Source organism: Artemia sp. Qi Xiang Cuo, chromosome 10, assembly GCF_049724085.1.
Source record: "Artemia sp. Qi Xiang Cuo chromosome 10, ASM4972408v1, whole genome shotgun sequence".
In the NCBI taxonomy this organism is placed as follows: domain Eukaryota; kingdom Metazoa; phylum Arthropoda; class Branchiopoda; order Anostraca; family Artemiidae; genus Artemia; species Artemia sp. Qi Xiang Cuo.
Window position 1 is genome coordinate 15931960 of NC_142803.1, and position 26394 is coordinate 15958353.

Consider the following 26394-nt stretch of genomic DNA (forward strand, 5'->3'; position numbering starts at 1 on the left):
TGGCCGTAAACCTGGCTCACCCTCTATGGAATATACCCCTCCCCCTCAGGGAAAAGCTCCTCCGTGGAAATTTCACTCAGCGTAAGGTACCCCCCCCCCCCGCTTCAAATTCCCTCCATACAGTGCCATCCTCGCTGAGAATTCACCCTCCCTGTAAAATTGCTTGCGGACGATTCCACCTGAATAATTCTCCTTAGCTTTCTTTCATTTGAGTAAAATTTTAATCGTGAATCGGTTCCTCAATCGCTCCAGAAATGCCCCGTTCCGTGGAAATTATTTTCCGAAAATCAGAACACCCGGAAAAAAGCCCCTGGGTGATTCCCCCGGAACACCTGCACATAAAAATTTTGGTAAAGACCCCTGGAAAAAAAAAAGAAGAAAAAAACCCCAAAATAAACACGTATCCGTGATCTGTCTTCTGACGAAAATAGCAAAATTCCACATTTTTGTATATAGGAGCTTGAAACTTCTACAGTTGGGTTCTCTGGCATGCTGAATCTGATGGTGTCATTTTAATTAAGATTCGTTTAATCTTAGGGGGGTGGGTGTTTTACCCCTATTTCAAAAATCAGGCAAATATTCTCAATCTCGTAACTTTTGATGGGTAACACTAAACTTGATGAATTTTATATATTTGGAATCAGCATAATAAGCTGATTCTTTTGATGAATCTATAGACATTAAATTCCTTATTCTAGAGTTTCGGTTACTATTGAGCCGAATCCCTCCTTACTTACAGTCCGTTTCCACGAACTGTTTGATTCCAGTCATATTTGGAGTCAAATAAGGTGTTTTGGTTTTAATTAACAAATGGAGTAACAAATGTGTATTTTTTTTGTTTTGTTTTGTTTGTTTTTTTCTGTTAAGAACTATGCACTTCAGTAAAGTGAATCCCTAGAAAAATAAAACGAAATGTTAAAACATGGAGTTTTTGATATTTGAGTGTCTGATATTAAATTCGAATTATATATAAAGTGAATCGGTTGTTTAGCGGAGGGGGCTCGGGGTCTAGGGTTCTGTTTTGGACCCTAAAATTGTAAAGACCAAAATTGCTGATTAATCTTGATAATAGTCAACGTAATCCGGTGCATACCGGCTGAACGTGCAGAAAAAAATGACAAAACTCATGAACAAGAAAAATTGGATGTCATCATATTGAATTGGATTCATCTTCATATTGGTCACCATCATGGTCATCAGACTGTAGGTCTTAATTTTTAATTAAATAATCATCATGATACTGCATGGTTCCAATTCAATATGTATTTACTCTATTGTATTTTTTCATGAACAAGAAAAAATTTTATGGTGCACATAAAGCCAAAGTTGTCTTGTCTTTGTGTTTTAAATGACAAATGGAGTAACAACTGTGTTTTTTTTTTTTTCGTTTTTTTTTTAATATAACAACTATGCACTTCAGTAAGGTTTAATCTCTATAGGAATAAAGCGAACAGTTAAAATGTGGAGTTTTAAGTTGAAATCTCAATTGACTAATTTTCAATTCGAATGATGCATAAAGTTGGTGGAGTGTTGAGTCTAGGGGGCTTGGGGTCCAGTGTCCTGCTTTGGGCCCTTTACATAAGATGGCAAAATCCATAAACAAAAAATATGTTATAAATAAGTTTTATTGTGAAATAATATGTTTTGCTGCTAAATGTTGTGCTAAACTCTAGCACAACATAATATGAACATTTGTTTCCTTTTTACTCTATTGTATTTAAAAATGTCAACACTACTTAAACCTGCACTCACGCTTTTTATGGCAGTTTTAAGTAAAGTACAAATAACAGCCGAGCCTTCAGAGAAGAAGATAATTTCCTTTAGCAAGGAGATGAATATTACTTCTTGTGAATTATTTTGGAAATAATTAAAACTTTTTTCCGCCGACTCCATATGTTTTATAAAAATTATATTTTACCCCCACATAATTATTTTGACATGGTAAAAATCCCATTATTTTGACATGGTAAATGTGTAGAAGCCTATTTATATCGATCAAATCAATCAACGTGAACACATTAGGATAAAGGTTTCCCTAAGACTAGTCCGAAGATAGAAATAAAGAATCGTCCTAAGCATAAAGTATTTATGCTGTACTTAGGGAAAACCATTCAAGCCCCTTTCTCTCTTGGAAGGTATTCATGTAGCTTTTGTTTTCACTGTTTTCAATCTTAATTCTTGTGTATTCTTTTTCTCTTCTTGTTTAAAGAACCGGGGTACAAAGTTTAGAAATTCAAAATTTTTAAAAGAAATGCTTCTAATTTCGGTAATTGTATTTAAGCTTGGTGTGGCCTGCAACATTGACTGACCATCTTTTCCTGATTGATATAGATTTATTTCAGCAACTATGTACAAGGCTCTGTCTATTTTTTTAAGCTAAAATAATTGTATTTTTTTCTTAGGAAGTATTGGAGGATAGGTAAGTCTCTGTGTTAGATGTGTGTTATAACTCAGCTCTCACTCAAATTTCTTTTTTGTTTTGATTGTGCTTAATCCTAACTAATTTGTATCTCTTTGAATTTCAATAAAATTTATGTTTTTTTTCTACATAAAACTGAATAGACAGTTCGGAAAAAATAGAAATACAAATAACTGACGAGACTGGGATATGCCTCTATGACTAATATCCATTTCTTGTGCTTATTTCCCGTCATAACTCTTTTTTATTTTTATTTTTTGTAGTTAGTTGATTGTATATTACTATTATTGTGTAAAATTTTGCAGCATGCTTTATTTTTTTTTTAAGTTGTCGATAGCTTTAAATTCTTATTATAGAATATGTTCTATAAGTTGGGTCGTCTACTCCTGAAAGGGGACGTTTCCAAACGTCAAAATTTAAGTAAAAGGAATATTTAAAAAAGTTTTTAAAAAATGTCTGTTATGTACTTCTCTTAGTATTTTTATTATGCACTATTGCGCAATGTCAGTACACCTTGTTAGTGCACAAAAAAACACCACACCTTCTGCATTACAACACACACTTCACCGTAATGCACTGAACAAGGCGTAGATGAATTTTCCATCGTTAAATATCGTCCGAAAATTAGTTATATATTGTCTGCTTCTCATATTATAAAAATTGATTTGCCTAATTCCAAGTCAGGTGAATTGGAAGCTGAATAAAAGTGAATTATTTGATATGGTAATTATTGGTTCTGTCTGAAGTCGAAGTTTGGCTCGGTATAGGGACAGCCAGACTTGACGTCCAATCGATGGAATAAATGTCTTCATGCGGGAAAATATTCGATTTACTTTCGTGTTAGAGTTGAAGAATTTGTTTGCTTTGCAGACAAAATCGTGCTTAAGGTATATGTTCCCTATAAAACAAGTGATTTTGCAACAAGCCTTCAGCAGTAAATTGCACTAAAAGTACCAAGTACTTATATTGTTGCAACAAAAAGTCTCCGAACTATCCATTTACCGAGCCAGAATTATGATTTTATTTATACTTTCTTTAGAGAAGGATCTTAGCTTGCTTAAAAAAAATTGCAAAACTATCCTTTCTTTCGACGATTTTCAATAAATCTTCTGAGTGTTTTTAGTCTAGAAAAGCCTATACATCTAATTTAAAAATATAATTTGGTAAATAGATAGAACTGAATCTGGGCTGTGGAATGATAATAAAATTTGTGTCTTTCGTTGGTATATTAAAGCCCTAGGAGGGCAGAAAAACAGCATATTAAAGCTTTCACAGGGGACATAAACCTGAAATAAAATTCCTCCGTCTGTTCGTAGGAGGAAATGATATTTTGACAATCTTTTGGATATGTATCCTATAAAATCACTTCCTTTTTTAGGCAGAAAAATTTCCTTGGGAGACTTAAGGAGATTACGGTTTAAGAGATTACGATATCGGTTTTGCTTGACATGATTCCCATCTTTTGTTAGAACTTAGCATAGCATTGACGTAATTGTGGCTAAACAAAATTCATCTACTGCTTAAGGAGGTCTTTGCTCTCACTTAATGATAAGTAGCTATACAAGGGTAAATTGTTTGTCTAAAATTTTCCTTGCACAGTGAGAAACGAACCAGAACTGCATTTTTTACGAATAACATGAGTTAAATGAGACACTAAATATAATTAATTATTCACACTTCCTTGTCACTTACTTATTAAAATTAGACACAAAATATTGTCGAAAGACAATCCTTGTCGGTCGGTAACCGCGGGCTTACAAGACTCCAGTTTGTTCTGGTGCCTTGTGTTATACCCTGTCCGTGCCGGTTCAGGGAGCAAGCCTCGATGCTTGCTTGACTCCAAAAGCTTCTGTTCAAAGGCCATTGTAAGCTGGTGTTGCCTGGCATCAAGTCTTTAAGGTTATCATCGTAATTCGTGAATTCCGGACCTAATATCACACAGTTAGCTCGTTTCTGCACATTCTCAAGGTCATTTCTTTGCTCTTTACTTCGCCTTGAATGCCACACAGGACAAGCATACTCTAAAATACTCCAAATGTAGAGTTTACAAAAATTCAACAGTAAAAACGACTAAGGAAGGTATTTAGGAAGCCCAGCTTTATTATCCGTCTCAACGTAAGCCAGGCCAAGGATTAGGAGTGTAAACAGCATTTGGTTCGACATAATAACTTCTTTCTTACGTAAATATATCCAGGGTACAGCTGACAACTACCTTGAGTTTTACGAGCAACATTTCTTCTGCTTTGATAATAATTAATTGTGTTTGGTTTTGTTTGCCACTTGTCTGAGTAAGTCTGTTTTGTAAACTCAGTTTTTCCTTTAAGTGATTTCCCTTTAAATGTGTGATGTTTTTTAATGGTTGGAGGGTCCAACTCACCCGTTCTAAGAATTTTATTTTGCAGAAGAATGGAACACATGGATCACCTGGTGATTAACCTCTTATAAGTGCACACACAACAAACCTTTGGTTCCCACTGGTGCCATTTTTTTTTTTTTTTTTTTTTACGCAAAACGGCTCACGGTTAGTGGATGCGGGAAAATCGCAAAAATGTTCAGATAGAAACGGTGCACTACAGCCGTTGAAGCGCAAAGACATTATGATATATCTAAAAAGTATATGCATAGAAATAGGCTAAATACAATTCTAGAAGCTGTAAAGCTGTAAAACCCTCCAAAACGGATGAGGTCTATTGAATATTATGAAGCGATTCCAAATCCCCCTCTCTTGAGCTGAGGGATTTTTTTAGTGTCGTGAAACCCCCTTTAAAGTATCATTTGTTGCGTTCAGCAGAATGCTAAATGACAACTTTGACACATTGACAGAAATATTCTGAAAATATTTTGACAAAGAAATAAAGACAAAGGAATTTTTTTTGTTTTCTTTTCTTTCTTGTTTTCCAGAAAAAAAGGTTTTCTTTTTCTGATGAAGTAGAAAGTGACAAAGATAGAAAAGATTTTTTGACAAAGACACTGATATGTTTCAAATATATTCTAAAGGAAACACCTTAGGCAGTAGAAAATCAACTGTTTGGCGCTACCTCGTTTTGTCTTGCCAGCGCCATCTTTATTACTAGATGAATTCAAAATACAAGTTGATTCTTTTCACACTTGCATCCGGTATTGTCTTTCCCATGACACAATGCCTGAGTGGCAGAATCTTATTTTGATTCGTTTCTTTTAAATCTTTTCTCGTTGTCTCTGCCCTGCCCATTCAAGGATATCCTACTTCTTGTTTGCCATAGATTGGTCGGCAAAACGCAATTTTTGATCTGTAAAACGTGATCTAACCCTCGTAACATTTCTTTGGTTATAGCTGATACACAATGGTAAATACATGCTTTAATCATTATGAGAACACTGATTTTCAAACTATGTACCAGATTGTGCAGGCAGTTGAGCTAGGTTCAGAGAGGAGCCGGATTTGACGTCGCTTGGTTGGAAGTTTTTTTTCGTATGGGTTATACATTGCCCTAATTTTTCTCCTAGCAACATTTTTGTTGAAATTAAGATCCTTGTTAATTTTTCGGTATAATTTACTGCACAGTATTCTTTTTATATATAAGGTAAGTTTCTTTTTATATATAAGGTAAGTGCCTGCTACCAGCGGCATGCTGTTTACTGCATGGTTATGGTTTACTATTTACGGGTACTATTCCACTGGTTCCATCTTGATAGTGTTATTGTTAGAGGTAGTTACAGCTAAAAATAAATGACAACGAACGGTAACATACTGTTTGATAACAATAGATAGATAGATAGATAGTTTATTTTAGCCCACCAATAAAACAAAAACATGGCGGAGTAAGGGAAAAACAAAAGAAAAAAAAAACATTACTTCAAAAATAAACGATTAAATTATATACACTATATACATTCACAGCTCGTACATGACGTGCAACGGAAGGAAATCGTAAAGGTGCTCCAGTGCACCTTTTCTAGCATTGGTTTCCTGCGTTACCACAACTTCACGAGGCTCTGGAATAAGATACTTGTCCAAGATAAATTTATTTCTCTCGAACAGCGGTACTCGTAACAGAAATTTTAAATATTTGCAGAACGCAGATCTAGCCTTTAGTCACTCTGTTTCCGTAAACCATTCCCATACAGGGGACAGGTAAAGAAAATGTGGGAGTGCCACCGCTCTATATAGCCTCGCCAGAATTTCCCGATTGTATGAATACTTCAGGGGAGCCAGTTTAGCCTAGCTAATTCGTAGGTTTGACATAAGGGTGTCAAGGCAAAGAATTCTAGTTGGTTTCTTATCTCGACCGTACAAAAGACCTAAGTATTTAAGCGACAAAGACGGTGCAATAGTAGCGCTGTCTGCTGAAACAGTTGGTTCTGGTCCATCCCGTTTCGTTGAGTTGAAAACCCAGAAATTCAGTTTTCTTACCATTAACTTGCAGACCAATAGCTCTATAGCCAGATACAAGCTTATCTAAATTATCTAAATACTCTTAAAAAGTCAATTTCTGAAATGTTCAGTCCCAAGGAACTCACAAGGGTGAAGTCCTTATGACTTCAAACTTGGATTGTGGTCTTTGCACTTATTGAATTTTAGTTTGACTTTTCTTTTGGAAAACAAAGGAATTTTACTCTTGTTCGCTCATATTAATCGGAATTCGTACAGAGACATCGCTTGGCCAATTTGGATGGAGAAAATGTACTTTCTTCTGTCAGGGTTCTGCTCAAGTAACTCTTTTGTGATAATTATTTTTATCAAATCCGTGTCTATTCCACTCCAGACACTGCTTATGTCTTATGGTGGGGCAGTGGGTTTGACCTTAGCTTGGTAATACGGAACCCAGAGATCGAACTTTGCTGTAGCTAAACACTGCAGGGCTAGCGCCGGGACCTTAGTAGTCAAGAAGCGTCGTTGGTCCGATTAATTTATTCACTGCTGATAGCAAGAATCAATAGGCTGCAAGAAAATATTTTGGGTGGCTTCCTGTGCTACTTACTTGTACTTGAATCAGGACACAAGCTTTGTAGCTCTCCCAGACACTAGGATGGAGCAGACGATTGCATTCAATTTGGTGCGGTCACAGGGGCAGTGATTTCAAGCCAGGAAGGGTTCCATTGGTGGCCGTGTCATCTGAATCCACCAATGGAGTAGAGGTTGAATTTGATGGTGTTTATGCAGGATTTTGACTAGCCTCCGCGCCTTTTTTCGAGCTTGTGAGTGGTTTCAATGAAGCGCCCTACAAACAAAGGACTAAGTCCTTTTGTACTAAGTGTTGTACTGATTCAGCACTTTCATTTTCAGCGATTCTTGCAAGTTTCAATCTTTCTATTTTTTGTTTTGTATTTTTTGTCTATTTTATAGTCCTGTCAAAAAGTCTAAACACATTTGGTTTTTTCTATTATTCCACATTAATTGAATCTTTTAGATTGAGATACAAAATCGCAAAAACGAGCCTCTACCTGAAGGCTGGGCGATTGACAAAAGCGGAAAAGTTACTACAGACGGCAGAGTTGCTATGCAGGAAGGTTGCTTGCTTCCATTGGGAGGTACTGAGATCAACTCAGGATACAAAGGATATGGCCTAGCTTTTATGGTGGAACTTTTCTGTGGAATATTATCAGGTAAATCTCACGATCAAATTGTTATAGTGATAAATAAAATAATCAATTATTTCGTCCTATATGATGAAAGTACGAATTCGGGTAGAGTTCCAAAAGTAATGGGTGTGTTTGACATTATGCTAGTTCTAAGTAAAAGCGAAAATACTGTTTGGAAAGTTTTCTCGGGAATAATTTTCTTGTTTTTGGATTTCAGTGAGAAAAATCTTTTAAAATTTGTCTATATAATAGTTTAATTTCTGTCCAGGCGTATCCAGGAATTTGTTCGGGGGGGGGGGGTTCATGTTTTTTACGTTTGAAAAAACATGAAAATTTATTTATATGCATTTTTGGTACGTTTTAACGAGCCGAACAATTTGTCTTTTTTGAAGGGGGGGGGGGTTCTAGCCAGACAAACCCTGTACTCCCCCCCAAGGCCTTGATCTCTGTAATATCTTTGGAAACAATCTAGTGGCGGTATTCAACGGATACCTGAATCCATCCCACCAAGCGAAGATTTCTCAATTTACAGTTAGTATGTTCCACTAAGATTATGACGAATTTTATGCGTAGTTTTGGTAAGTCTGCAGGTTTTTTTGTCCCGGCTGGCTGATTGAGCTGAATATTTTATGGATATTTTTCGGAGAGGGGGCAAAGGAACATTAGATTTTATAGGTGCAAAAAGGGTGAGGGATTAGGGGTGCAAAAACCATTCCCTGTGAGGCAAAGGAAAAACAAAAGACTATAAACTACAAAAGGTCAAAGGCTTTGACCTTTTGTAGTTTATAGTCTATTGTTTTTTCAATCTAAAAAAAATTGGCAGTTTTAGATATTTACATGTTTTGTTTCTTTGTTTTTGCCTTTTCGTGTGACAAACTTTGCTGTTAGTTATAATATCCTAGAAATAGCTGAATAATTTTGTTTTGTGTATTAAAGTGTTAATGGGTAGCGATAAGCTAGCAAATTTAAGGGGTGGGGTTGAAAATGACAGCAATTCCATCTAGTGTTTTCCAATTGTACTGTAGAGCAATTCTACTGCTTTCCGAGCTTTTGTCCCTTGAAGTTTCTTCATCGGCCTACGTGATCAGCGGTCTGTAGTTCTTTAAAGGCAAAAGATAAAATTAGAAACTTATTTTTCCAATGTGGGGATTGCGAAGTAGAGTGATGATTTCTCTAAAATTGTTGTTGATCGCCAAGTGAGGTTTGAGTGTAAGTGAGGTTTGAGTGTTGATCGCCAAGTGAGGTTTGAGTGTAAGTGAGGTTTGAGTGTTGATCGCCAAGTGAGGTTTGAGTGTAAGTGAGGTTTGATTGTTGATCGCCAAGTAAGATTTGAGTGTAAGTTTGAGTGTAAGTGAGGTTTGAGTGTTGATCGCCAAGTGAGTTCGTGTAAAGCTGACCGACATCTAGCTTTGTGGGGGTTCAACTGTGTCGGGTTCGGTTTTTTTAGAGGGGAATTGTATAGGATTGAGCTGTGTGGGGTTAATCTGTATGGGCTTGACTTGTGTGGGAACCTGATTAAACATTTTGCTTAAAATTCTCAGGACTTACTTATTGTTTTTAATTAATTATATTATTTGTAATTTATTACGCTAAATAGATTTATTTCTCCCTTTTCTGTTATTGAAAGCTATGTCTCAAGGTTTTATCCAATAGAGTGAAAAATTTAATTTTCAGGGTCTGATTATGGCCCTAAGATCCGTCGTTGGTTGGAGGCTGACAGACCGGCGAATCTCGGTCAATGTTTTATCGCTGTTGACCCTAATTGTTTTGCTCCAGGATTCAATGACAGATTACAGGATCTGGTGGATTTCTGTCGGAATATGGAACCAGTAGGGTTTTATTAAGTTTTTTTTATTGAGTAGTAATTTTCCTGTTTTGAATTTTTTACTTTAATTAATTCTTTTTTGTGCATGAATCGTTTATCTAATTAAGGTTCTTGTTTTCTACAGTTTTGAGGAAATATACCAACTGCTCTTTCCCTTAAAAGAAAAACTTCAAGAGTGTTTTCGAAAGGTGTGGGTGGTGGAGTTCATTTTAACAAGCTGTTCTTCGTTTTGAACAGTTACTTTGATGATTGGAAGCTTATCGTAAAGAGTGAACTGTTAAAAAGTTGACGTCTGGTGGGAATCCACTTGCCACCAAAGTCTAATATCTGTTTCTTTTAACATTTAGTTCATTGTTCATAATAATTTCTGCTAGTATTATTTTTTTTTTTTTTTGCTTACCTCAAAACATAACTTCGCTCTTTACTTTTGTTAAAAAGGACTTTTTTATTTATTAAGTTAACAAGAAAAGGCCGGCAGTTTTTTTCAATTTGAAATTGATTCCAAGTAAAACGTAATGGGAGACAGCATAAGACAGAACTTGGAGCCGAAATTTGGACTTTCTCCCACGAAGCTAATATTGGCAAATTTTCTGTGTTAGCATTGCTTTCACTTTGTCTGTACCAGATCTCCGTTTGGTCTGTGGTCTGTTTAAAAATTAACTAAAAAAACTTTTCCACAAAATAAGTTTTTAAAAAAAAGTAAAGAACTCCATTAAGCAAATTTGCCCTGGGGGCTCTGGGGGGTTTGTCATCCTTAAATAGATAATTTCCAGAACGTTCAACTACGTTGAACAAAATGGCTATCTCTAAACTGTGATTGAATGTGTTCGGGGAAATGGTGGGCATGAGAGGGGGGTTAATTACTCTCCACTCACTCCCGACTATTAAAAAGGGCAATTTCAATTTCCAATCAAATAAGCCCCATTTTGAAATTTCTACAACAACTTTCTATATAAACCTGATATGCCCCCAGGGCATAACTTATATCCCTAGCACTGAAGGGGTTATCATCCTAAAAGCTCTAATTTCCAGAACTTTCGACTACGTTGAACAAAATGGATATCTCTAAACTGTGATTGAATGTGTTCGGGGAAATGGTGGGCTTGAGAGGTGGGTTAATTACTCTCCACTCACTTCCGACTATTAAAAGGGGCAATTTCAATTTCCAATCAAATGAGCCCTTTTTGAAATTTCTACAACAACTTTCTATATAAACCTGATATGCCCCCAGGGCATAACTTATATCCCTAGCACTGAAGGGGTTATCATCCTAAAACATCTAATTTCCAGAACTTTCGACTACGTTGAACAAAATGGATATCTCAAAAGTTGCCCTCAAACCACTTTCGACTATTAAAAAGGGCACTAGACCTTTGAATTTCCAATCGAATGAGCCCTTTTTTCAGTTTCTACGACAAAGATTTCAATAAAAACTTATATGCTCCCAGGGCATAACTTATAACCCTTGTCCTGAAGACTATGGGGGGAGTGTCCTGCTCAATGGTATAATTTCCTGAAGTTTAAACTGCGTGGAACAAACTAGCTATCTCTAAAATTATAACTGGATGATTTTGGGGACATGGTGGGCTTGGAAGTGGTGATATTTGTCCTCCAATCATTTTTGACATTCAAAAAAGGCACTAGTCATTTCAATTTCTAATTGAATGAGCCCTGTTTGAAGTTCCTGCGCCAAAGCTTTCTACAGAAACCATATATTCCCCCAGGGCATAACTTACAACCCTTGCCCTGAGGGCTGTTAGGGGGTTGTCATCCACAAAGACCTATTTACCGAAATTAAAACTACGCTGAACAAAATGGATATCTCAAAAGTTTGATTGGATGTGTTTGGGGAGAAGATGGGCGTGAGAGGGGGGGGGTAGTTTCCCTCCAATCACTTTCGACTATTAAAAAGGGCACTAGCCCTTTCAATTTCCAATCGAATGAGCCTTTTTTGAAGTTTCTACGACAACGCTTTCTATAAAAACCTTTTATGTCCCCATGGCATAACTTACAACCCTTGCCCTGAAGGCTGTGGGGGAGTGTCCTCCTTAAAAACTTAATTTCTATCTAGAAATCAACTACGCTGAATAAAATGGCTATCTCAAAATTTTGATTGGACGTGTTTCGGAAAATGGTGGGCCTGGAAGGGGCGTTAGTTGCCTTACAATCACTTTTGACTATTAAATAGGGCACAAGCCACTCCAATTTCCAATTGAATGATTCCTTTACGAAGTTTCTACGACAACTTCTTCGATACGAAGTGCCCTGCTCTAGAGGAAAAAAAATAATAAACGATACATTGTGCCAACATCGTTCTTATATGCCCTCAGGGAATAACTTAAAACCCTTGCCCCGAGGGTTGTGGGGGAGTGTCCTCCTCAAAAACATATTTTCTATCTGGAAATCAACAACACTAAACAAAATGGTTGTCTAAAAATTTTGATTGGATGTGTTTGGGGGAATGATGGGCATGGGGGGGGGCTAGTTGGCCTCCAATCACTTTCGACTATTAAAAAGAGCACTAGCCCTTTGAATTTCCTATCGAATGAGCCTTTTTTGAAGATTCTACGACAACGCTTTCTATAAAAACCTTATACGTCCCCATGGCATAACTTACAACCCTTGCCCTGACGGCTGTGGGGGAGTGTCGTCCTTAAAAACTTAATTTCTATCTAGAAATCAACTACGCTGAATAAAATGGCTATCTCAAAATTTTGATTGGACGTATTTCGGAAAATGGTGGGCCTGGAAGGGGCGTTAGTTGCCTTACAATCACTTTTGACTATTAAATAGGGCACAAGCCACTCCAATTTCCAATTGAATGATTCCTTTACGAAGTTTCTACGACAATTTCGTCAATACGAAGTGTCCTGCTTAAAGGAAAAAAATAATAAATGATGCATTTTGCCAACATCGTTCTTATATGCCCTCAGGGAATAAATTAAAACCCTTGCCCCGAGGGTTGTGGGGGAGTGTCCTCCTCAAAAACATGTTTTCTATGTGGAAATCAACTACGCTAAACAAAATGGTTGTCTAAAAATTTTGATTGGATGTGTTTGGGGGAATGATGGGTATGGGGGGGGGGCTAGTTGGCCTCCAATCACTTTCGACTATTAAAAAGAGCACTAGCCCTTTGAATTTCCAATCGAATGAGCCTTTTTTGAAGTTTGTACGACAAAGCTTTATATAAAAACCTTATAAGTCCTCAGGGCATAAATTACAACGCTTGCCCTTAGGGCTGTGGGGGGACTTTCCTCCTCAAAAGCATAAGTTCTATCTGGAAATCAACTACACTGAACAAAATGGCTATCTCAAAATTTTAATTGGATATGTTTCGGGAAATGGAGAGCGTGGAAGGGGTGTTGATTGGATGTGTTTGGGGGAAATCTTGATTGGATGTGTTTGGGGGAATGATGGGCGTGGGGGGGGGGGGGGCAAGGGGCCCTCCAATCACTTTCGACTATTAAAAAGGGCACTAGCTACTGCGGTTTTGAATCGAATGAGCCCTTCTCGAATTTTTTAGGAAAACTTCTTCGATACGAAGTGCCCTGCTTCAAAGGAAAAAAATAATAAATGATACATTGTGCCAACATCGTTCTTATATGCCCTCAGGGCATAAATTAAAACCCTTGCCTTGAGGGTTGTGGGGGAGTATCCCCCTCAAAAGCATATTTTCTATCTGGGAATCAACTACGCTGAACAAAATGGCTATCTCAACATTTAGAGTGGATGTGTTTTGGGGAGTGATGGGCGTGGGGGGGGGGCTAGTTGCCCTCCAATCACTTTCGACTATTAAAAAGGGCACTAGCCACTCTAATTTCCAATCGAATGAGCCCTTTTCGAAGTTTCTACGACAACTCCTTAGATACGAAGTGCCCGAGTATGGAGGGAAAAAAATGCATTGTGACCACATCGTTCTTTACTTAGGCAGCGCGATTACACCCGACCAGAGAACACCTGACTTTTTTTTTCCGGTGGTCCACAATTCGACATTTTCCGACTCCAACCGAAAAACCTGAGAATATTGGGTTGCGTAGGGATCTTTTCTTTTCACGGGACAAGCTTTTACACTTGTCTGTCTTGGCTCCTCCTCCCTCAATGGTAACATACGTATCTTTACTATTCCAAAAAAAAAAAAATATTTTCACAACTTATTCACAATCACTTTTATTCTTTTTCATCTCATATATTTTAAAAATTCATCTAAAATCCTTGTTTTTGTCAAATACAGAACAAACTCGTCAATTTTTTTTTACTGCACTTTTTTAACGACCCTGAACGCACTTGTCTGCCGTCGTCTTATATTTTACAGTTATGAGTAGTTTTAAGAGGGAAGCATCGACCTCTAAATCATGGGAAACATGTCTCTTTTCATGCTAGACTTGACCTGCATAAATGAGGTAAGGGTCACATATTTGAGCGAGCTCCTATGATCTGTTTTATCGTCTTTCAAGGTTGAAAAGTCCCCACGATGGTTGAAAATGGTAAGGTCAGAAGTTACTGGACAATGCCGACTATGTTAGGGAACCTCCAAGTACCCATTGGTGCTTTTGTAGAAGCCACGTCACGCAAAAAATCATAGACATCGTTTACATTTGGAAGAACAAAAAGCAATAAACTTCGCCATTCTTACACTATCTTTCTTCATCCCATGACGGTTCACTATGTCTCTGTAGAATCTTTTGCAGAAAACCAATTGCACCTATGTCCAAAGCTTTCGTAGGTTCAAGGATTTTGCACAACTTAAAGAGTTCGTCCTCAAACGAGAATCGCTGCTTGATTTGCTTCAGCGCCTCCACATATAACTTACGAGCACATTCATGGATGACTTTCACTTCATGTTCATCGGCTTTTGTACTCGGATTCGACTGCAAAGGTTTGAAGAGACTCGTGAGCTGCCATCTTCAAGTACACATCTTCAGCTGGAAAATATTCACTAGCTCTGTAAGGGTTGAGATTCAAAGGCGAAGTTGATCTAAAGTAGCTAGTCTTTATGAAATTCATGGTCAGTTTTCAAGAAGTATATCCACTTCTAATTTTATATTATGGGACAAAGGTTTTCCACTTTGGAAAATAAGATCAAAGTCTGTAAACAGCTTCAGAACATAGAGCTGAAATTCAAGCTGAATCCGAAGCAATGGATTCTTTAGGGCTTGCGATGCCTTGTCATTTGTGTGAGGGGGATCCTTTGCTGCTACTCCTTGAAAGTACCTACTAAGTGCATACCAATTATTAAATAGTCGGTCAACGTACATCCGAAGAGGCAGCCAGCGTGTCTGACCTGGGGCAAACACATTCAGGACTCGGGTGTCCGTAAGCTTCTTATGCAGTTTGAACTCAGAGCGTCTGAGTTCTACTAAAAAACACTTGTGACTAAACACAGTTTGTGACTAAAAAAAACACTTTGATAGTCAGTAAAGTCCCCTAAATTTAGTTCCCCTAACTGAGTTCAGTATAACCAGTGCCTGTGTTTTTAAATTATTACAAAAGATTGTTGTTGGAATGAAATAGTAAATCTTACAATTTAGTGGGCCCAGATCCAAATTACTTACTTCTTTTTGGTGGACTATTTCTTCAGATTTTTTACATTTTGAACCTGTGAGTAGCCATAGTAGTCTAGCTCTCCTGTGCTTTGTTGGCAACAGAAAGCCAAGTTATTTGATTTCCTTTTCTAATCTTATTCGGCAAAAAGTCTCACCTTAACTTTCCTTAGACTAGGTCCCAAATTAGTACCAGCAGCAAAACACACATATGCAAATTTTCAAAAGTTTCAGTTTTCTTAAACTAGAGCTAGTTTTTTTATCACTAAGAGTTTTTTTTTTATAAAGTTGGTTTGAAAATCCTTCTCCAGTAAAAAAAAGCGTATCTAGAACAATTAAAAATCGGACAAATGTCTGTTTTTTGGAAATCTAATAAAATTCCGAAGTCTGACACGATTATTCTTTTTCTGACAAATGGGCCATAAACCCGACATAGTGGAAGCACAGCCCCTTAGAGCTCTCTTCTCGATAGACTCAATCCAACTGCCTTAAATGCTCTAGTTCTCAATAATCAATTTGAATTAGACTTTTATTTCTGCAAATTACTTTTATCTTTCGGGTATGCCTTACTTGTATGCCTTTTACTTTTAACATTGAGCTTTTGTTTAATATAGATACAGTGGCGGATCTAGGTTGATTGCCCCCCCCCCTTCCTAGCTTGGGTTCGGTTGCTTTTGTGCTATTCTCGCTTGTATTAGGTTGGACGAGGAGGGTTCGTAGCTCTTTTGGCCTCGGGTGACTTAGAGCTGCTGTGAGTTGTTTCTAGTTGTAGAAATAGTTATCAAATTATGTAGAATAAAGAAAAAATGATCAAGATTACTCGTTCCCCTCCCATATGCAAGTGTGATTGCTTTGTTACATGAGTGTCGGTGGATATTAAGCTAATTCAGCCTTGAATTAGCTTAATAATTAAATATAACCTTAGCTAAAAAATAAACCTAAGCTAATTATAATTAAATTAATTAGCTTAATAATCAAATATTAAAGAAAATTAAATATAACCGATTTGCAAACTTTTTCAAACCGTAGTCTGATGTTTAGATTGCTATCAGTTACGATTTATCGATTATTATGATTAATATACTTATTGCTGAGGGCTCATAAGCCAAATCTGTTTTGTAATTTGGCAACTTTTCAAAATAGTCGTGATCAATCCTTGTTACTAACATTAAAAATGTAATAAAACATTACGAGTTTAAGGCTGTGGTAGTATTATAGTATTATAAGTTATGTCATTATCAAATCGTTTGTTTATATCTGCTATCATTACTGATATCATCTATCATCTACCATTTTGTATTGTGAATATTTTTTTTAGTGGTTGATAAGCCACATTGGTTAGCAATTTTTTAACTGTCATGCACAAAATCAAAGATTCCAAAAGTATCGATTCGGATATCATGCAGAAACCCAAATTAATTTTCAGGTTTATTGTGGGTTTAACTACGATTTTTCGTTAACGATAGCGTGTAGCTTGGTAGTTTCATTTCATCTTGGTAGATAATATATAATATTACGCCAGAAAATACTTGAGCTAGAACTATTGAAGTAGTTTCTCAAGACAATTAGAATTTTTTTATATTTTCCAAAATGTCTTATATAATTTTTCACAAACATAGAACTAGTTGGAATTTGAAGGTTTTTATATCAAAATTCTGTTCACTTATCTTTAAGACCAGCCAGAAACCTTCCTTTTGCAAATAACTGTTTGTTATTAACATATTATTATCCTATTTTACAATGGTATTATATCGATTGATTTGTTATGTACAGTTCACTCAGGAGCTCTTTCCCAAGCCTTCTGAGCTGTATAATTCCTGCAGAGGGAATTCATTGTATTATGTGGTATAGCTTTTTCTTGCACAGTTTGCATGCATCGCCTCCTTTGTTTCTAACTGTTTTTTCCACCCGTACTAGCAAGCCACCAAAAAAGTGAAAAATTAAAAACGCGTTCTGAAAGAAAAAAAATGCCTAATGAAAAAATATATCTGTTTGTTTTCATTCTCATGAAAATACATTCTAAGGCCACATTGGCTATACATGACGTAAGATAAAGCAAAAAAAAAAAAAGAATAATAAGATTTGCTCTGTTTGAGTTTACTTCGAAAGGTTAGTTTTTCTTCTTTTTTTGAGCACTGAAGATGGCTTAGCGGAGGTTTTTGTTGAAATATCTGCTTAATTCCGCTTCTTTTTGTTCCACTGGCTGACATTTCCCTCATTTTTCTCGGCTGCATTTGCCTGTCGAGAAAAATCAGCATAGTGAGCCAGTCAGCATAATTCAGCAGTGTAAATCCTGCAGAAGTAGCATATATCATCTATTCGCTGTGAAAAATGCTTGGCCTTTTGCATTTTATTATGAAGCGGTTCATTCATTTTAATCCTTATCTGTGCATAGGACATAGGATATAGTAGTGAAAATATCGCCCAAAATTCAAAAAAAAAATTACCACAGGAAAATATAATTCTTGTTTAAAGGGAGTAAGTTGAATAGTTTTGCAGTCGAAAATATCCTAAGACATAATCTGTACTTACAGGCACGAGTAGATGAAAATAAATATACACTTTCCGTCTGATGACTCATAATCTATAAATTATCTATTATTAATTAATTAAAATTAGCGATCTATATTTCTAGTGTTTTTTTTCTTAATGGCGTGATTTTAATCATGGAAATATCTATTTCGTCCTCCTCCCCTTTGTTCAAGTTCCTTTTTTTCTTGTGTTTGCTCTATTTGGTAAGTGGATGACTGAACTTAAAATATAAATAAATTGATTTTCAATTTCTTTAGACTGAATCTTCGAAGCCAGTTTTGGTGGCTGGTGACCCCGAGAAAATGCATATGGATAAAGTGAATAGAGAAGGAGGAATTACTTATCTTCGAAATCAAATAGATGCATCGGTAATAGAGTTTTTTGCTTAATGACTAATTTAGAAAATGAGAGAAGGCTTTTAGCATTAAATTTATTAAATTACAATATATATATATATATATATATATATATATATATATATATATATATATATATATATATATATATATATATATATATATATATATATATATATATATATATATATATATATATATATATATATATATATATATATATATATATATATATATATATATATATATATATATATATATATATATATATATATATATATCTATATCTATATCTATCTATCTATATATCTATATATATATATATATATATATATATATATATATATATATATATATATATATATATATATATATCTATATATATATATATATATATATATATATATATATATATATATATATATATATATATATATATCTACATCTATCTACACACATATATATATATATATATATATATATATATATATATATATATATATATATATATATATATATATATATATATATATATATATATATATATATATATATATATATATATATATATATATATATATATATATATATATATATATATATATATATATATATATATATATATATATATATATATATATATATATATATATATATATATATATATATATATATATATATATATATATATATTTATATATTTATATATTTATATATTTATATATATATATATATATATATATATATATATATATATATATATATATATATATATATATATATATATATATATATATATATATATATATATATATATATATATATATATATATATATATATATATATATATATATATATATATATATATATATTATATATATATATATATATATATATATATTTATATATATATATGTGAAAATATTCCGAAACGAAAAACCAAGAAGTCCTCTTTTCGTATTTCTGGTATAGCAAGAAAAAAAGAAATGATGTCGTCATTTCAAAAAAAAAGATGTCGTTATTTCAAAAGAAATGACGACACTCAGGACGCAGGAAAATTAAACATCGAAAAATTAAAATGTGTAGGGTAGATTGTTATCACTTCACGCACATTTTCCTATGTTCTTATTAAGTTGGTTTGGTTTCTAAAGGCATACTTCATCGTCAAAAGAGCCATGTAAAAAGGTATAATTAATGCAATTTTTTTAAAACAGCATTTGATTTTTATTTGAATATAAATTTTTCTATGTATTTCACTGTTCTAAGCATAGATTGAGGATCTGAAAAGTAGAAACTGATATAATAACGTAGCGCTGTCTATTTAGTATTTTGTAATATTTCTATTTCTAGTAGTTTATAATATTTCTATTTCTAATAATTTCTAATGTTTCTAATTTCTTAAATATTATTTAAAAATAATGTTTTTAATTTTCCAATAATTTCTACTGTATCGAATAAATAAACGTTTAAATGGGGATAAGTCGTTTTTTTTTTTAAATTCTACTGCTTAGTAAAAGATCTGAATTTGCTTAACGAATCTCAAAATGCTCCTAAATTTGCAATTTTTTTTCCAATTTTTTCAACATATTTGTAATCTAAAACATTACAAATAGTATTTCCAAAAAGGTATTCAGCAGATGGAAGAAGTTGTATCTCACCTGAAATAAAACTAAAATGATCGACATTTATTTATTATTATAATTAATTGAATTGTATACTTAATTAAAATGCAATTAAAATTTTAATTTTACTCTTGAATGTTAAAACCATAAAGTACCAGAAATAACGTCCCAAAAATTTGCACCGGAACCAGGCACCTTAAACAGGCTTAACAGAGTTTTTGTCCGGTCTTTTTGTTTATTGAATCATAAAACAGGATATGTCATAAGATGCTTTGTCAACTATAACCATTATTGTTAGTATCCACCTCCTCAATAAGAAAATAAACCAAATATAATAACAAATATAAATATAAAACAGGTCTAAAATGTATATCCAAAAAGATTCAAATAAAAGTAAAAAAAAAATGCCCAAAATATATAACACAACAATGCAAAATGTGAAGCAATAATGTATATATTTATATATAATGGACAGTGTCCAAAATGTGTAAAGATTATCCCTCATTTCCATAAAATTAATCATGTGCATGAGAATGCGGGGATTGTTTGAGGGGATTGGGTCCTTTACATCCCTCTAGATGCCCTTATTTGTGTGAATAGCCTATTTTACGTTATAATTTTGCTGTATAGACCTACACAGACACGTTAAACAGCGGATCTATTGGGAAGGGGTAGAGGCTCTAGTCTTAGATATGACGCCTTGGTTTCGGCTGGGGTCAGATAAGGACTTCTTGTAGGGCAGTCTCAGTTGGTTTAATTTTGCGACAAAATTTTAATAATACTAAAATTATTGTTTGCAAAATAGTTGCATATAATACCAAACTTATTTTCAAAACTTCATTCGTTGTGAAACTTCTATTGCCATCGTGATGTGAAATTCACTATTTTACTGAAACAGAACCTGTAAAATAATTGAAATAAATAGTGATGGCTTTCAAAACGTTTTGTTCTAAGATTTATCTTAACAATATACTGAATTTTTGAAAACAATTGATATGTATTTACTCAATTGAGTATATCTATATTGAGTTGCTAAACTTGACAAGAACTAGAAGGGGTTCTTTTCTGGAATTGGAATGGTAATTTTCTCTCTTTCTCTCTTGCTAAGAAAGTACCTTTTTTATCTTCTTTAGGCTGCTTTGGCCGAGAAGCTTAGCGTGGATGCAATGAAGTCTGTTATACGAAGTTAATGACGGCGAAAACTCAGAAATTGTTTTCAAGTTTTAATAATTTTTTTAGCTGTTTTCATCCGTTGACTAGTTGTGATCATGGGCATCTACTGTTGTGTTTTTTTTATAGAACTGGTTTTAATAGATTGGATTTTAGGTATAATATAATATTTTCATACTTTAGGTAAATGGACTTGTGTCCAGTTACGGTCGAACTTCTGCTAACATGCTAAACTCGAAGAAACATTTATAAACCTATTCAAAATCGTGAAGGGGACTGGGTGCAATTTTTTTTTCTTTTTTTTTCGTATGAAAAAAATTGGAGTTCCTGTTTTTAAATGACAAATTTAAATTCTAAAGAGTTTGAAAGGCTTCCAAATACGGAAACATAACTCAATTACTCTATTTTCAAAATGAAATAAGTAAAACTGAGCAAAAGTTTCAAGTAGCGCCATTGAAAAAAGGAAGTAAAATATTTTGCTTAGCTCACGAAGTCCTAAGAAAAGATTTGTTCGTAAACACATGTCGCCAGATCTCCATAAGTAGTATGAATTGTCCCTTTGTTCTCTCTTCTTTTTTTTCTCATTCGTCACCATAGTGGGACACGACATCTGCTCATTTCCAGAAACGCCTAAATATGTCAAAATATACAATGACATTTCTCACATACTAAATTTGAAATTTGATAATTCTCATCAATTTGCTTGTATCACCTCAACAATATATTTTACCTCGTTTTCCTCCACTTACCGTCTTGTTTGTTTCTGTGTTTGTAACATAAATTTGTGGAATTTGTGTGCGATTCTTGACCACTTCTGAATCATTCAAATTTCACCGTATTTATTTTACTCGTATGCACTTCCAATGGCATTGCAATACTCAGCAAATCATGGTGTATTTTTTTCGTATGAAAACACCAAAAAGGCTATTTTTTCAATCAAAATATCGAAACGAGATATTTTTGTAATCTAAAGAGGGGGGGGGGGTAGCCTCCTTTTGTCAGTTTTCTGGATTCTTGGTCCACTATTAAGCATTTGAAGAACGGGCCGAGTATTTTTGTAGGTTACATTGCAATCTCTGCACAAGGGAGAATAGTGGATGTAGCATTTGAAAAGATATGCATTAAGTATAGTAGCTCCAGCTAAAGATTTGTTTGGGGGAGGGATGTAATAGTCCTCTATGAATTATCCAACCAAACTTCTGAAAAGTGTAGGTCTTAAAAATCCCCTTTGAAACGGTTTCAGAATCCTCTATTTCTACCTCTTACCTATTATTCTGGTTGAGTGAAGAAGCTATCCTATCAGTATTTTTCCGTTTCTAACTCTGTATTCTAGTATTGTATGCTGCATCCATCATTTTTCCTTTCTTTTTCATTCTGTTTCAAAGTTCTTTAAGTTAATTCTGACATTTATTTCCAATTTGTTTTTAGCTATATTTCGGCTATATATCCTTGTCTGTCAAACATCTAGGGCCAAAGGAAAAGCAAGTTGTCTCTGAGTGGGGTGAGAGGGTGTCACAAGCATAGATTAAAGGGAAACAGGAACTTATTGGGAGGGGTAGAGTGCGAAGCTTTAAATAGACTGAGGTGGAGGAGGAGCGTGCGTAAGTGTGTGGGCCTCAGAGGGCTTGGTGCTACAGTGAGTTGTTAGGAGCGTTAGTATATCCTATATTTGTGGTGTGCATTAGTCAAGGAAATAGCACTTTTCTAAAGTGATGCGTCAAATTGTCAAAGACAATACGTCTCAGTATTAAAAGCAGCCGTGTTTGATAGTAGAATTTGAGTATCTGTCGACTTCTGAATTACTCAAAATGTGCGAATAAGATCAATTTGGTATTATTAGAGAGGTTTTACTGCCAAAATAGAGTAAGCTCTGTAAGCTCTGAATTTTGTGTTGTTTTTGTAGAAGAGTTTGGAAATCCAACGTGAAAGAAACTATTCTAAGACCAGACTTATTCAGTGGCATAATAGAAAATCGCACTAAGCTCCTGATCCTAATAAACGTCACGAAAAAACTATATTCACGCATTTTACTGGTTTAACACATTTTACTGGTTTGAACATAAGCTGCAGATTATAGCTCTATCCATGAAAAGATCTTTAATAGCATATTGTACCAATTTGAAACTTTTTGCCGATTTTAAGTTTAGAACCGCTGAGTGTTTCTGAAAATTGCTGCTGCTCTTACTTCCCATCAGCTTACTGCTAACGCTACGTAAAAAAGTCCAGGAACCTTTATTTTGATTACACTTCGAAATCTATTAAGAGCAGTAAAAATTCCATGTTATTTCTTTTAGAGAAATATGAACAAAATAAGTGCATTATAGCATAAAAGAAAATAGATCTGAACTATGTCCAGCAACAGCAGTCCTACAACTACTTCTGGTCAGCTCATGACCAAGACAAAGATTTGCATCAGGAGTGACCAATCCAATTCATAGCTTTGCTTCGTGTATTTCAGTTATCGTCGGCCAAATTCAGGGGGCCTAAGCCTCAAAGGGGCCAGAAGAGGTATTTGTTAATTGCAGTAATCGAATTATATGTGTTTTTTTATTCATAGTTGAAACACTTCGTTTCACAATGTTTATTACATCATTTTCCCATTCAAACTAAAAGGATTTGCAGTCTAAATGGTTGGGAAGATTAAAAAATTTCTTCAAAACCCAAAAATATAATTGCAAGAGAGCCAGGTGAAAGTGCGGGCAGTTCATTGTTTCCAATATCCAGAACCTCTTTTATGACCTGTCACATTGATTCTCATTAGCACCAAATTCCTAAAAGAAATCAGTGGGAAGATTTATCCCGGGGATAAGTCTTGGCTCTTAGTGGCCCTGAATCTATATTTTCGCTTTTTGTGGCTCATTCTTTAGCCCAATATTTTTAGCTTAAGCCTAATTTATGTTGGATGTTTTCTGTGGAAATAAAAAAAATAAATATAAAATTAGCAGAAGAAAACTGCTAGGAAATTGTCGTCGGCGTGGAAGTTGAAACCAATAGCCGAAGCCTTTACACGCGAACCTAGCCAGCATACAAAGAATTGTTTTCAATAGTGTCAAACACCATGAGACTACTTCTGCGATTACTTTTTGACTACTACGATACTATTCTGTGAGACTACATCTCACAAAGACTACTCTATAAGACTACTTTTGCGATGATCAGAATAGACTAGAGGTTCTTCTTAAAACACAAGTATGTGGCTTGATGCGTGCTTATCGCAGAAGGTTGTGCAGTCTTTAGTGTTTTACAGCTACTATGAAGTCATTTCAGATTTCAGCGATGTCAACAATTTGTGCTAACCTAATCCCTTGTTTTTTCACCATTATATTTATAAAACTTATAACCATTCAAAAAGAAATTAACAATTTAAATATAAATAAAATACTGTGTTTCACCAGTATAGAGATATTTTGTCCCAGCTTTCAACCTTTCTCTAAATGTATGTCCCCTTACTACGTTTCTCCACTGTTTAGCATAACGTGAGTCACATTTTTCTTCGGAATTCTCATATTTTGAATAGCTCACTGAATAAAAAATATCCTCCCAGGGGCGAATGGTCAGTTCACTTCTTTTTCAGTTGTTGAGAAGTTTGTTTTTTCAGCCGATAAAATTATAAAACTATATAAAACTATATTTTCATGTTATTTAATGGTAAAAATTCACTAATGGTATTACTTTATATTGTTATCCCAAACAAAATGCTTAACATTTCTGTAGGTAAGTATATTTCCTAAGAAGACCCGAGAATTTTCCTTTCAATCACAGATATTAGCCAGAATTTTGCAAAGAATATGGCAAAGTTACTTCGTCACTTTCACTTGCTAAAATTTATGGAGTTAGCTTTCAGCCTAATGTGTGTCGCCATCAACTATAAACAAAAATACATTTATTCTCACAGGTACGCAAACACTACTGGATAACACACGCCCTAAGAACAGGGTAAGAATAAAAATCATCATGAAAATATTGGACACGAATATCCTAGGCACAAATTTACAAATTCACACGGAAAATAAAGTTTATATGCAAAAGCTTTCATTCTGAGTTCCTTAATCCGAGGATCTGAAAAAGAAGATACTATTTATTTTTATTACATTAGGACAAAAGTGCAGACTACTGACTTTTAAGCTATTCTTCTGGAATGATCTTAAATCCGAAATTCTACAAACTAAATAAACTCTAAAAGTTTTTTTTTTTTTGTAGTCCATGTCTCCCTTATATGCCAAGATTTTCGCTATAATTCTTGTGCTTCAAACATAATTCGGCCATTTTTGGCTTGTTTTTTCGACGTCGTGCCTCTCACCCCGAGACAAAACCCTTAACATGGGCTTCTGCGCCCAAACATTTTTGAAGCATATGAATGAGCTTCCATAGAACTTTAGTATTTTCAACACGGAACTTGACAAATATGATAAAGAAACTTCTTTTACTAGATTACATTAGCATGAAAAAAGGTATACACCAGAGACGAGCCCAAGATATTTTTTCGTATGGGGGAAACCAAATAGTGCCCAGATTTTCGATACTTTGTTAGTTTTTTGGGGAGGGAGGGAGGGGGCCAAGCCCTACCTACCCCTGCAGACGGACCTGGTATAGACCATTAGCTTTTATTTATTATTTTTATTATTTGCAAAGCAAATAAAAGAAAAAAGATAAATAGATAAAAGATAAAGATATAATATAAAAAAAAAATAAATATAATAATATAAAATAATATAAAAGATAAAGAAAAAAAAATAAAAGATAAAAGAAAAAAGTAAAAAGGAGTTCTAAAATATGGAAAACTGAAAAGTAGCAAGATGTTTTTCATCCAGTTTGACCTAGATTGGGGTGGAGCAAAACACACAGGGAGCCTCATTAATAAGAATTGAATTGACCGGAACTGATACATCACAGATTTTACCACCTCCCTTTGAATATAACCTATCTGGTTCGCAATTTGATATCCTGGAAAACAACAAGTTCAAGTTTTTTGGCGCTCAGGTTTAAAGCACTAACCCACCATTCTATTTTCAAGATTACTATAGTAACGATAATGATAATCGACAAGCTACATTTTTCTAATTTCAGAGTTGAAAAGTTTTCCTGCTGACAAAAAACTGAATGAATAAATCTTTGTGAGTAGAAGCATACCAAGCTGGATTTATTCTAATTTTACTGTAGTGCCATTTTTCAATTACATATTTATATATATATATATATATATATATATATATATATATATATATATATATATATATATATATATATATATATATATATATATATATATATATATATATATATATATATATATATATATATATATATATATATATATATATATATATATATATATTTATATATATATATATATATATATATATATAT

At 34.2% G+C, this 26394-nt stretch overlaps 1 protein-coding gene across 2 annotated transcripts in view; it reads left to right on the forward strand.

Annotated features, from left to right (window-relative positions):
* The window catches only part of LOC148947509 (uncharacterized), a 57876-nt gene extending 36693 nt beyond the window's left edge, over positions 1 to 21183 (forward strand). For both annotated transcript variants that reach the window (XM_089095955.1, XM_089095956.1), the window contains exons 6-9: positions 7810 to 8005; positions 9656 to 9810; positions 18136 to 18246; positions 20991 to 21183. In XM_089095955.1, the coding sequence (XP_088952081.1) occupies positions 7810 to 8005; positions 9656 to 9810; positions 18136 to 18246; positions 20991 to 21047 (519 nt within the window). In that variant the 3' untranslated portion in view covers positions 21048 to 21183. The remainder of the gene's footprint in view (positions 1 to 7809; positions 8006 to 9655; positions 9811 to 18135; positions 18247 to 20990) is intronic.
* Positions 21184 to 26394: the final 5211 nt, after the last annotated feature.